This window comes from Rhyacophila brunnea, unplaced genomic scaffold, assembly GCF_057557595.1.
Source record: "Rhyacophila brunnea isolate RB1 unplaced genomic scaffold, BYU_Rbru_1.0 scaffold_3, whole genome shotgun sequence".
NCBI classification, from domain to species: domain Eukaryota; kingdom Metazoa; phylum Arthropoda; class Insecta; order Trichoptera; family Rhyacophilidae; genus Rhyacophila; species Rhyacophila brunnea.
This window is the reverse complement of record NW_028232965.1, coordinates 30,780,073-30,794,515: the sequence shown is the minus strand read 5'-3', so window position 1 is coordinate 30,794,515 and position 14,443 is coordinate 30,780,073. Positions and strand designations below refer to the sequence as shown.

At 30.9% G+C, this 14,443-nt stretch overlaps 1 protein-coding gene across 2 annotated transcripts in view; it reads left to right on the top strand.

The window, feature by feature from the left end:
- vn (membrane-bound neuregulin protein vein) overlaps nucleotides 1-12,651 on the top strand; it is a 110,475-nt gene extending 97,824 nt beyond the window's left edge. The window contains exons 3-6 of one of the 2 annotated variants that reach the window (XM_085952627.1): nucleotides 8,754-8,905; nucleotides 9,081-9,168; nucleotides 10,054-10,112; nucleotides 12,504-12,651. In XM_085952627.1, the coding sequence (XP_085808753.1) occupies nucleotides 8,754-8,905; nucleotides 9,081-9,168; nucleotides 10,054-10,112; nucleotides 12,504-12,526 (322 nt within the window). In that variant the 3' untranslated portion in view covers nucleotides 12,527-12,651. Of the gene's footprint in view, nucleotides 1-8,750; nucleotides 8,906-9,080; nucleotides 9,169-10,053; nucleotides 10,113-12,503 lie in introns of both variants that reach the window. The other variant, XM_085952626.1, reaches the window with a different exon arrangement.
- The last annotated feature ends 1,792 nt before the right edge of the window (nucleotides 12,652-14,443 follow it).

Below are 14,443 nucleotides of genomic sequence, written 5' to 3'. Positions count from 1 at the left end.
AAAGCATAACAAAATCCCTGTAGCTAACATCAAAGGGGCCCATAACGTAACCACTCAAAAAGATTGTACAAAAAATAAGACACCAATAGTATTATGTGTCACCACTGTCATCCTCAATAATATTTTTTTATAGTTAAAATGTGAATTATGGTTTTTCTTTAAGTACTTTTTTCAGTCAGTGCATCTAAGCCCGCCTCAGCATCCCTAAATCAGCCACTGCTTGTGGCCTGGTGTACCTACCTGCCAGTTAAATAATAATATTAGTAGCACCCCGCAAATAATAATATATTTTATCAAAAATATATTATTATTTGCGTTACGTAGAATTTTAAAATTGATCACTATTACTTAGTTGTTATTTTTTTTGCCGAGACACTCTGGGTATCCATTCGTATCTACACGTAAAAATGCATTCTTAAAAAGATGCATTACTAAAATAGAATCATAATCCATTGACAATAATTCAAGGCACATAAAAGCGATTTATTACTTATAATTTCCTAAACAAATAAAGAAATTACATAAAAATGTGAATTATGGTTTTTCTTTAAGTACCTTTTCTCAGTCAGTGCATCTAAGCCCGCCTCAGCATCCCTAAATCAGCCACTGCTTGTGGCCTGCTGTACCTACCTGCCAGTTAAATAATAATATTAGTAGCACCCCGCAAATAAAATAACATAAATTTTGCATACTGGTATATTTTAATCCTATTATTTTTTCACATTTCATTAAATGATCATTATATTAAATCACTATATTAACAATAGTCATATTAAATTACTGTTAAAGAATGAAAGTAAATTAATGTAAATAAAATAATACTTAATTATTTTTAACAAAAATATATTATTATTTGCGTTACGTAGAATTTTTAAATTGATCACTATTATTACTTAGTTGTTATTTTTTTTGCCGAGACACTCTGGGTATCCATTCGTATCTACACGTAAAAATGCATTCTTAAAAAGATGCATTACTAAAATAGAATCATAATCCATTGACAATAATTCAAGGCACATAAAAGCGATTTATTACTTATAATTTCCTAAACAAATAAAGCGATTACATAAAAATCACTGGTACAGAAAAATTATTCAAAAATGAGTCACGGTAAATAGAGGCAATCTTATTGTAAAGTAACAGCTACGCCAGTAGAGCTATCGAATCGTAAAAGTTATACATATTATATACATAAATAATACCTACATATAATAATTGATTAGCTAACGTTAAATTATGCAAGAACCAACTTAGATGATTAATTACTCAGTGTATACGTGGATAATGTAGTAATAATTAGCGTGCAGTTTTACTCTCTATATTATGTGTATTATAATATTATCCAAAACTAAGTGTTATGATCAAATGCATAGATATCCCGTAAAGTATATACGGTAAAAAGCCTAAACGTTGCTTCCTGTGGATTTTCTTGTCGTTTCGCTTATTTTGAATATGACTATGCATTTGACTCTTAATCTTCAATTATGATAACGCAGTCAAGTGACACTATTTTTTTTATATAATAGAATGAAACAAAAATATGTAACTAAATACTCTATAATGGATAATCTTCTTCTTTCACGGCGCTACATCCCGGGGTGGGATTTGGCCTCCTCCACAACCACTCTCCACTCACTCCGGTCTCTCGCCACTCTTCTCCAGTTACCAGGTCTTCCTATATGAAGGCAGTCCACTTCTACGGCGTCAGCCCATCTCCTTCTTGGACGGCCTCTGGGTCTCTTCCGTTGGGGTAGCCACTTCGTCATGATCCTTGGCGCTCTAACTTCAGACATTCTCTCTACATGTCCCGCCCATCGTAGTCTTTGGGACTTACAGTATCTTATGATTGTTTGCTGTTCAATCAGCTCTTCCAACTCGTGGTTCATTTTTATTCTGTAGTTCCCATTTTCCAACGTGGGTCCAAAGATTTTTCAGCTACAGCGTATGCGTAAAATGCGTAATGCTACTTCAAAAATGAATATCTTAGTTTGTTGAGTATACGGATAGAGATTTTTTTTCAAATTATGTTCGAGAGAAGTTGTACATAGATCACCTTATATAGAATGGAGATTATATTTTAATTTGCGAATATTATTATTTGTCTTTGAGACTGGCATCGGATCCATAAAGAGTAGACTCTATAAAAATATAAATTTAAATTGAGGATCGTTCGATCATTGTAAAATGTTCAAACTTCACGGGCATCTGGTTAGCGTTGCCTATCATAAATTCAGTAATTCTCAACCTAAATAAAATAACATTACTATGAAAAAAATGCCTTCAATGAATATTCATTACGAATCAATCGTTTATGGAGCTTTATTAAATTTAAAAAAAACTAGTAGGACAATAGGTATATAATTCTATACTACGTCATGATTAGAAAAAAACAGTTTACATATGTGTGAACTGTGAGCATAATATTGTGAAACAATACTTAGTTCAACTTCCAGCATCAATGTACGAGTACATAATATATGATTTTCCGCATGCGACATCGATATCAAGATACGAGTTAGCCAAGTAGTTCCCAAATGACGATTTTAAAACTACGTCCCACCTAACGTAGGTATTGAATTTATATTTTAGAATTATTCTGGTGTCTACACGTAATTAATAATTCAGAAATACTCACAGAAAACTATGTATCCAGATAATGAAAAGAGTAATAAAAAAGTTCCAATGGAAAAAAAATATTTTTAGTGCATTTTAAAGCTTACGGCACGAAAACAGAAGTATGTTGTATTTGAATGTAGAATACGTCTTGGATTTAGGGGTTGAAAAATGAAATAACGTTTACGTTCAGTGACTAAATTTTATTTGCTGCCGACGATACAAATTCAACATAAGTTTGATGAGTACAGGTATGTGGGTATGAGAAGTGAGCGTATTAACTAAGTTGACATTTCTTACAAAATATTAGATCTATGCTCAGCAAAAAAACCTACAGTTATGCAAGTCAATGATAAGTACACAGGAACCGAGCTGTTTTTATTTTTGAGATTCACTGCTTCGATTCAGCCATGCTTAAAGTGACTTGTGCTGAATAAATTAATGCAAAATTATTTATTCACACAATCATCCAGTTGAAGGAACAGTTTTAAAATTAAATATTCTCTTTTAAATTAATTCGCAAGTCATAATAAATTGTGAGCGATCTGTTCGTTTTTGTGAATAGGTAGTTGTTTCAATTGTACGAAGTTAAAAAAAGTTCTAGCTTGTATTCCCCAGTAAATATTTACCAAAAAATAAATATACATGGAAAAAGTACTTTCATATCATTTCAATCTTACAAATAATTACAAATTTGAGAAGAATATTATTTAGGATCAGATAAAAATATTCCATGTATTTTTTTGTTGGTTTTCTAAGCACGTTGTAGCATTTGAATTTTCTATCTTTTTCGTGTGTCATCATAATATAATTTAATAAAATGTCGGTACTGTGTGAATTATGTACTGGTAGTTTACTCGCATCACTTTTTCGTGGTAACTATGATGTTACACCAAAAAATAGATAGGTAGACCTACCAATTTCATAAAATCTCGGCATTTAAAAATCGCAGACGTGCTTAGAGAACAAAAAAAATACATGGACTATTTTTATCTCACGCGGGAATGTTTTCCACGGGAAGTGGATAATTAATATGAAAAATGAGTGCATCTGACTGCGGCGCTGTCTTGCTATTGCATAAACTAGATCTAGGGCGCGTGACATAACATAAATGGGTTAGCGCCACTACTTCTCAATATTTTCAATGACCTTTATTGAATAAGACTTCGCCGTATGTTATTATAATCAGTGATCACTGTAATCAGTAATCACTATTGTATGATCGTCATTGAAGTCTTATTTCGAATCGGTCCTCAATTTAAATGCCAGATTAATAATTTTAAACCGTTAATAATGGGTAACTTTTAAATAAACACACACATAACAATTAATAATATAGATAGACCACAGAACACTGAGTTCCCTGAGATAGACTAATAAATTCAATTTTAATTTATGAAAGTTTTGTACTATTCCTTAGGAATCGGTTTTATCGACCCTCGGATCGTATTTCGGTATCTCCCGACTTATGTAAATAATATTATAATATATTGTAAATAACTATAGTATGTATACAATGAATGTTGCCGATCCTAGTAAATAAAGTTATGCTACACGTAAGAGATATGTTAATTGGCAGAAAAATCTACAGTGAAAGCAAAAAAAATCGTTTGAGGAAAAGAAATGAGAGCGTTTTTCTGGTTCTTGACAGTGAAATTAACTTTTCATCATGTGGGGAATTTCAAAATATACTATATTGATTAATCACGATCGATGTTGGGAGTTTTTTAGGAACTTCGAAAAAAATATTAAATCTGCGTAATACGTTTGATCGGTAAATTTATTCACCTAAATTCTGGTGCTTTATTTTAAGTAATATGAAAAACGCTAGATTTAAAGCTATAGGTATATCAAACCAGATGATTAATGAAAAATATTACATCTGGCAATAAAATCACAATATTGTCATATAACTAGGTATACATACAATTATATTAAATACTTGGGGCGCAGTTTTGCTCAACCCCTTGTAAAAGAGTTATATAAAATGTATAGTACCTATACGTTTCTTTTAGTTTCTTTATGAAGAACATCTTTCCCAAATTATGTTTAATCAATAGTACCTAACTAATAGACAAATTCGCGTTTGTTTCATAATTTCGGGGCACGTAGATAGTAATATTAATTATTCAAATATATTGTTAGGTAAAAGAGGAAAAATTATAAACTAGACTTTCACGATAAACGTAACTGTATAATAATAATATGTAATAATAAGATCGGATCCTTAAACGAATTCACATCTTATAACTATTTTTTTTAGATATAAGTTTATATTTGACGTTCAAAATTATAACTTTTCTTTTTAATGTTTTTAGATAGGTACCTAGGTACGAAAGTACGTAATGATTAACACTATAACGTAAATTATCAATAATTTTTTGAAAAAACGACGATTTTATCTGATGCAAAAAATGATGCAACTGATTCGTCAGAAAATTTAAAAGGGGTCCTCCAAATGGTTCAAACTAGTTATAAGGTTATCAACTTATACCAGAATCCAAAAAAGTACCTGTTTCTAATAAACTGAGTGTAAAATATAACATTAAACATCCCTGCATTATTTTTTTGACCGTCTCCGATACTAATAAGATCATATGGGCCTCCACAGTGTGGAGGTTTCTATTAACAGAATTTTGTTTTTACGAGGAATGGATATTAGCCACCTATTAGGTCCATACTTTGACTCAAACACAAATTGAAAAAGAATATGTGTATTGCAATATTTTTTAACGTTTCATAGTTTTTTTCGTTTAAAGTTTGATTGTTATTTTTATCATAGGGGGCCTCGAAATCAGTCAGTGGGTATCGAGAATCTACGGTACTAAATGCGCCATTGCTCGATAATTAACAGCTTCGTATTTTTTCGCTAGATGCCTCTGGTAGACAGAGAATTCGTATTAAATATACTAAAGATCATATGAATTGAGAGCTTTGCTTTAAGACCTTCTGAATAGTTTGACGTTAGTAGTTAGTTGTACGATTCTGTGAATTGACATGAGAGTATAATAATATTATATATATATTATATATTATTCGTATGTGGGCGCTACCAGGCAACCATCGCATCGGGAGGCCAGAACCAATCTTGTCGCAGTCGGCCGACAAGTCCCACTAATGACCAATAAGATGGGACGATGATCGATCAAGGTGTGACGACTTCCTGTCGATGCATTTCATTTCGCTCTTGTTTCCCGCCATGGGAAGATAGCACACAAGCATATTACCTACTAAACGTTATCGTATTAAACTATATTATAAAGATATGTAATGTAGGTACTTTGATACAGTATAATGTAAACGTACAAGTACGTAAAGTACATACTTTAGAGAGATATTTGTACTAAGTGGGACCTATATCCGTCGGACTCCGGCCAATGTGATTTAAGTACCAGTTTTTAAGATGTAGATACAATATTAATCACGCGAAATTAACTAAACATTATGCGTCCATGGCGATGCCTCAAATTATGTTGTGATATTTGAATCTAGGTATTAATTAATAATCAAAAATTATAAAGAATCTTATATGAATATTCAATATTGATTAAAAAATAATAATTTTATTAATAATATGTGCCTTGATTCATAGACGGCGTCAGATTGTACCCACATTTTAATTAAAACCTACTTGCACATGCTTATAGTTTTTAAGTAAACCTAGTTTACTTACCTATAATAAACGTAAGAAGGCCCAAGTGGCCTACGTAGGTAAAAATTAAGGATTCGCAGGTTAATCTGAATAATCTGTGCAATTTATAAGAAATATGTCATTATTATGCCCTAAAATACATAAAATGGCAATCGTTTAACTATTTAACATATTATATTAATACCATAAAATGATGAAAGTAACGCAATGGGTCTGGACCAAACACACATTGAGAAATGTATTTTTTGCAAACTCCTTCACTGGGTGGCTAAACTCCATCAGTAATTATATATAGGTAGACGAATGAACCAAAATAGTGTGCCCATCGACCGAATTTAGGATTAACATCATAAGAATTTAACAAAGATATGCGCAGGTACTAATGGCAAATGCAGAGATGACGACGTTAAGTTAGCTTTGACGACCGAATAAGAATAATAATATGTACGTGTCGTTTGTTTCTCACGCTTCCACTAAGTCGCCGACTCGTGGACCTAGTGGAAGTTACTGTCATTAAATTTAAGCTAGTCTAATTATGCATTTTGCTCTAAATCAGAAATAAATACCATTTTTATTAGATTGGCCCAAAATCCTAAAAATGTGATAAAGTTCGCTAACATTTCACTATAGGATATCATACCGACACTTCAGAGATCTCACTCGATAGCAACCACAATCCTGAATCCATAGTATTTATGTAAAATAAAAAAATAATAAATTGTTTTTGTTAATATCATTTAACATTAGGGCAGCTATGTATTCCAGTTCTGAAATTAGCATTGCTATCATCAAGCTATTTTATGCAGTAATCAAATTAAAAGCATATTACATATAGGTAAATATTTTATACTGGTGCCTCTTATTAGTAAGTTAATTAGATGCTTTACTTATCAATTTTGGCAATCTTCCTCAGTTACCTAATTGTATTGTTGATAATATCGAAAGTGGCGACATTATAATCACTGAAAATGACATTAGGTATACACTATTAGAATATGACGTAGAGCCAGATTCATCCATAGGGGGACCCCGGACCCAATATAATAATAGAACGTGCCTAATTTAAAGTATACCTAGGTATTATTCTTGTGTTTTGCCAAAAAAGCTCGGAATAACGTGCGGGAGCTTTTTTGAGATTTTCCGAGCAGGCTGTTGGTTTACGGTTCAAGCTGAAAGTCCCGGACGTTGTGTGGATAAGCGGCGTAAATAAGTGTGGATGCTGCGACATCCGACTGCCATCTCGGGTCATTCAAAGTTTTTCTATAAACTCATACGTTAAGAGGTGTTTTGCCCTCGCCAATCTATATAAAAATGAATGTCTGTATTATTTTTACGTTTTTCAAAATTTCAACGGAAATAAACTATGAGTTTAGAAATATAGGACAAACGTGGTTTTTCAATGAAAAAATGTGAAGGATATAAGATGAAAGTTTTGTCGTAGCGACCACGTGCAATGTTTATGCCCTGTTATCGCATGAAGAAAACAGCAACCACTGAAGGATACGAATATATTACTAGCATTTATGAGGTGTACATTGGCTCATTGAATTAACTTTTTCTGAACTTTGTAGGTACCTATATGGAAATACCTTATATTTTAGTGTGTTGTTCTTGGGTTGACAACATATATATACTATGTATAATACTCGTATTTATTGGTGAATATATTTCGTCTCCGAATAATGCAGTAGTTTTCAAAAAAAATCGTCTTGCGGCCTAAACATAGTACAGTAATATTTTACCCTAAAACCACCCTACAATCTAAAATATCCATATAAAATTTTGTCTTAAATTTTATGGAAAGTATATAACTACATGCAAAGATATTTTACATTCTGTTATACATAATAACATCGTCGAATTTATGAAATCTACTCCACTAAAGTTGTATTATTCATTCGTTCCTAATTTTCCACATTTCTCATTTTTCTAAGATGAAGAGAATCCATGTGAACATTTCCATAGTCCAGAAAGTATTTTTTAAATTAGTTGCTAAAAGTTTAAAGAGGTCATAAATAGATGAAATTGAAAAATGGGATGTATCATTATGATCGTTCATCAGCATGTTGTATAAGATTGTTAAATTTAAAAAATATATTTTTAATTTTTCAAACTACTTATGGTGCCACTGGGGGGTGGTGGCGCCCTACACATGCTAAGTATTATTTAGTCAATAGAACAATTATTACATACTAAATAATTCTTTAACCAGTCACTCATTTCATATAATTTTCCAATAGTTTATGATGCCTATTCACTGGATGCCTTTCCTCATAATCGAACCTGACTCGATTATGAGGAATACTCGATATATCAATCCACAAATATTTAATTAAATGTAATATTAAGTAAAAAAAAAAAAAAGACTTGGTGACCACTCCAGATATCCTCCCAGCTGTGATTTCTTTCCAATAATGAACAGTTAACCTCCCCCCATCTCAATTATTGGAATCAATATCTAAAACATTTTTTTGTTTCTCAACAGCAGGCGGCTCACAGAGCTGGTGATAAAACACGCTCGGCCCGAAGACTCCGGGGTGTACGAGTGCCAGGTACTTGAAGAGGGTACGAGACAACGAGTCAACCCTCGCTCTTCCAAAGCCACACTTACCGTACAGGAGGATCCTCCCAACGAAAGCAGTGAGTTAACTAAATTATTATGATTGTAAAGATTAAAACTAAAAACAGATATCTTTGTGTATCAAATATAATAAAGAGGTATTCAATAGGTATAAAAATAGTGATCACTAATGAAAGTAATAATATTAATATGCCGTAAACAGTGATCTCTTAAACGCTTTTTCAATTGTTTCAGAAATATGCCCTATGCCGGATCCCAGCTCATTTTGTCTAAATGGTGGAACATGTATTTTCATTGAACAAGTCGGAGAAGCCGCTTGCAAGTAAGACTTATAAATATTATTTTAATATAGGTAAACATTTTATTACTTATGCTACGATTGATGGTATAGTGGGACGGAGCCCATCAAACAGGTGATCTGAGACCTTTTTTCCAGACTGGAGCGTGTTCCAGCACTTTTTCAAATAATTCTCATCAATATTATGTTGCACACAATAATTTTGAATCGCATGAAGAAAATTATGTCATTGAAATTTAACTTAGAACAAAATTTAGAACTTGGGTAGGTATATTCATAAACCGTAAACTGGACGTCAAAATGCCAAAGAAACGATTAGTCAGTCCAATTCCGAAGTGATCATGAAAAAAAATATTGCCCATTTTTACTTGTTTTTATCTTTTTACTACAGCAAGTCATTACCTACCGAAATAAAACAAAAGTATTGATGAAATTTGTTGATAGATATTGTATTCTCTGACATAGTATCTATAACAATAATATTACCATCCTAATATGGTTAATTTATTTAAATGCTGTGTAATATTAATGTTGTCATTTAATGCAAAAACTGCTAGTTAAACTAGAAATATATTTGTTTTGTGAGAGAACATTGCATGGTCACCCCAATCTGAGACATAGAATCATTTAATTTAGATAAATTTAATTAATAATTATTTACACAGTTATCTTAGTCTTACTCTGTACTAATACAATTTCACATTTTATACTAAATCTTATTGTAATGATTATAACATAGTACCTATTTCAAAAAAAAAAAGAGAACTATACCTACCCAATCTACCAGTAAACAAATAATATTATTATACTTGATAGTCAGAGGCTTGAAATTGTTCACTGGAGTGATATGAGTCACAGAGATCTCGGGTCATGACTAAATACAAATAATAATGATTGATTTATTTACAGGTGTCCGGACGGCTACAGTGGTCAGCGATGTGAAAACAAGAATGTTTCGAATCATACCAGTATGTATCGTCCCTTCACCTGCACACTGGGACTTACATTGTCTTACTACTGTTAATAGTTATCGATGTGGTTGAAATAATCCTCCAGTCGTGGTTATTTATTTAGTGTAAAATATTGTCGTATAGGTTGAAACTTTCTCTGTACCTTTGCGTACAGGGGAATAACGAAGAACGTTTTTTATAAAAAAGTTGTGAGGACCGGGAAACGGAACGGAGGTTATTTTGTGAAGTGACATTCGAAAAATTGTTATGGACAATATTATTTATAGAAAGTATGGAAGACTCTCGCGAGAAAAAAATGTGGCTTAAAGCATTGAAAATGTAATACGCACACCGAAATGTGTGGTGTTAGTTAATTTGCAGATTATTGCAAATGAAGAAATTTAAAAATAAATCTGAAAAGTTCACATTGAAAACAAATTCTATTAAGAAAGATGATACAAAAAAAGCTTTCATAGTATAGTTTGTTTTGTGAGCTTGAGTAACTTGTGACCAGTATATAATAATTATTAACAAAAGGAAGATTTTTTACTTCCTACAACTGCTAATGAACAGTATTAACATTTTTTACAAAGCTAACTGAAGAAATTTCAGTTTCGTATAAATGTATATGTATCCTCTTGTAAGATATGTAATTATATTGGGTGAAGACTAAAACCCCATTACTTTTAAACAACAACCCAAATACGTAGATTTTATACAACGGGACCGATAGTTTCATTTTTCTTTGTTTTTATTGCAGTCATATTATAATATTTCTGTACAAAATCTTATAATTTCATTGTTATACACTATTTATGTCTAATTAAAATATAATTTATTTATGCCAATGTTATAAGAAATGAAAAATCTCATAAATTATAAAAAAAATCTCACAGCAAATAAGCTCTTGAAAAGCGGGTCAATTCCACTCTATATTTTATGTTTTATTTTGTGTACGAACATCTACAATAAAAACATGAGTGTCAAATGAAACTGAATTATAAAAAAAATGGTTTTTCTTTTATTTTACCGTAATGTACATAACCCTTGATTCTATGAGACCAATAATGCTTTCATCTGAGGATGAAGAATGGTCAACAATCGACGTCAGTGAATTTCAACGGCTTTCATTTCAAGAGTCTCCGGTGGGTACTACTTTTACATATAACAACAACAAAAAATAACGCTTCTTTATGATATAATTAATTATGTGTTTTTGTATTCAACTTTCACCTCTGCACAATGTTTTGTATTAATCTATTTTTTACTTAACATTACTTACTTCACCTAACTTAAAAAATGATTGATTCGATAGTAGATGACAATAATAAATTAATGGTATGATTTTTTTTATTGTTCAGTAAAATGTAATAAAGAAATACTTGCAAAATGATACTATTATAATAATGTAATTTAGCCGCATAGTAAGCTTATTCTTTTGTTGTGAGATTATCTTTGTATTTTTATGGGACATGGTATGTTTTTACTTAGATTGGTATGTATCCTAATGTATTTAGAAACTTTGATAAGTCACTCCTAGAGGGACACATTTTTGGTATGACAAAACAAAATGTATCTATCGCAGGTCTACAACTGTATAAATGGGTATCAATTATTAATGTAATGCAAATTGAGTATGATAGTGATAGTGTTGATTACCTACTTAATAATATATATTTATCGCACGTAACATTGACTAACATTGAAAGTATTAAATATTTTTGTGGTGTGGCGTAATAGTCGTAGTTTGTAATGATTCCACATTATTGATAATACATTATCGTATCATTTGTAAAACTCATTAAATAAGTGATAAACTATTGCACTTAAAATGAGTTTTACCTCTGACATGACAATGTAGACTGTTTCCTTAATATTATTAATGCTATGAGACGTGATTGTTATTAACAACATAAGGCCAATATCATATAAAATCGAAAACATCATCAAACTATAATGCACTCATAATTAATATTGACTGACATGATATTTAAGTAATGTGACAATAATTGCAAGTTAAGGTAATTTACGAAAATAATTACTAATCTAGTACAATTTAACAATTGTCCATGTACATACTATTTGATTTTGTACATTGCTTGCCACAAGAGAAACTTATTTATGTTTTCACAAAAATATACAAAATTCATTGTCGTCATTTACCGAATATTTAAAAAAAAGAATTCTAAAAAAAATTTACTGGAACGGTGGCTGAAATTCTTGAGAACAATGATATTAATGTAACTTTTTGACAGATTAAATCCATTGGATTAAATGATTAAAATGATGACATGATTTTGTTAATTTATATATTATTTATTTTGTCAATGAAAGGCCTAAAGGCAAAAATTTTTGCAAACAATTTTTTGATAATAATTTGAAAATAATTGGAGCTGTTTTTTTTTCCAGATGACGATGATATTTCTTCCTAGTCGTAAGATGCAACATGAAATCCGCAGTTGCAGCGTGGTGCTTATTGAAAAATACTCATATTGTTATTCAAAGAAGAAAGAAAAAGAATTTCTGGAAGAAATCACTATAAACTTGCTATTCATAATAGGCCACATTTTATAAAATAATTGCGTTTGTTGTCAATGTAACCAATATTATATATGCTCAAATATATATTTATTTTTCATGTGCTAGTAATAGTAGGTATCTGGTCTATTACATACGTCTACAGCAGTCAGCAGGAATGGTCAATTATTTATACAGTACTCTCTCAGTAATCCGACACCCCAAAAACCAGACAAGTGTCCAATTAGTGAAAACGGCGGATTATAGTGCATACATACAAAATATGGTAAAAATTAAAACAGGTATTTCGTAAAAATAGTTTTTTTGAGAAATTTGTACTAGCAAATTACGGTTTTGTTTATAATGAAAATCAAGTATTTACTAAATAATTATACATATTTATGAACTAAGTTTATTAACTAAATATTAAACAGTAAATCACTTGACACAACCAGTTGTTCAGTGAGGCAGATATTCTTGAATGGCTTAGGATTCCTGGCTTTCCCGATGACCAAAAGCTTCATTTTGTGTGTCCCGGTTGCATTGGAGCATGGCATAATTAATTGTGGTGTTGTCCTTGGGCACTTTCCACCATGGTACATTACTTTCTTTGCGATGAACGTACGTTTTACGAAGGAGAAGTTTCCAAAATAAACCCGTCTCATCTGCGTTGTATACTTGTACACGGTGGATTACTGAATTTGACAATAGAATACTGGCAAATTATAGACCTTGATTTTGTGCTTTCAACTAGTAAAAATAACGGCAGATTATAGCAGTTGTCGGAAAATCGAGTGGCGGATTACTGAGAGTTTACTGTGCATTGAAAATGGGTAGAGAAGTAATTTAATGATCAATTTGAATTTAAACCTTAAATTATTATATTATTGCAGTTACATGTTGATTATTGAAAAAAGATTGCCCTGAATAAATAAAAAAATAGCACGAGACCTTAAACAATCCAAATACAACCATTTCCATAATAGTAACCAATATAAATCTAGGTACTAAATTTTAACAACGTAATGTTCGGAAATATTTTTAAATATAGTCTTGATATAATGTGTACTGATGTTATCACTCATACATGGCTTATTTAATATAAAATAAAAGATGAAAATGTTTTAAATTCAAAATGTATTCAAGTAAGTGTTTAGATTAATAATTTATTATATTAAATGGCTTTAGCAAAAGGTTTATGTACTCTTTGTACATATATAATCGTGAGGATGTTAATACAAGGACAGAGAAAGAATCTCTTATGAGATTGAAAGTCCATAAAATACTTTTTCAAAGAGATTAGTAAGATATTATAAAAAGATTGGATGATTATTTTTAGGAAAGAAATTTATTGATTGTAAATTGTTTTTGAATTAAAGCATAGGTACTTTCAAAATCCATTGATTAATTGTTAAGTAATTAAGTACAAAATAAGTTTATGATTTTTAAGATTTTAGTAGTTTAATGTATACAGTGTCCGATGACAGTATATCACTAATTTGCGAGATAAGTGATTTAGGTGGTTTAAATAAAATCGAAGAGTTTTGGAAAATATGTATAATGAGTCAGATTCTGTGATCCAGCTGCTGCTTAGTTTATGTTGTAATTTGATCTCGTCGAAAAAGATAAGGATAGCATTCTCTCGTTTATTTGTTACAATATTTTTATTTTGAATTTTATTTTTAGAAAGTATAAGTGTTTAAAATATCAAAGAATTTAAGTAGACGATATTTCACAAAGTGATTTCAATTATGCATACCTTTATTTTCCACCGGTACGTACACAATGCATTTAAAAATTACCAAGTTACACACTGTAAGCTAGCAGTGTCA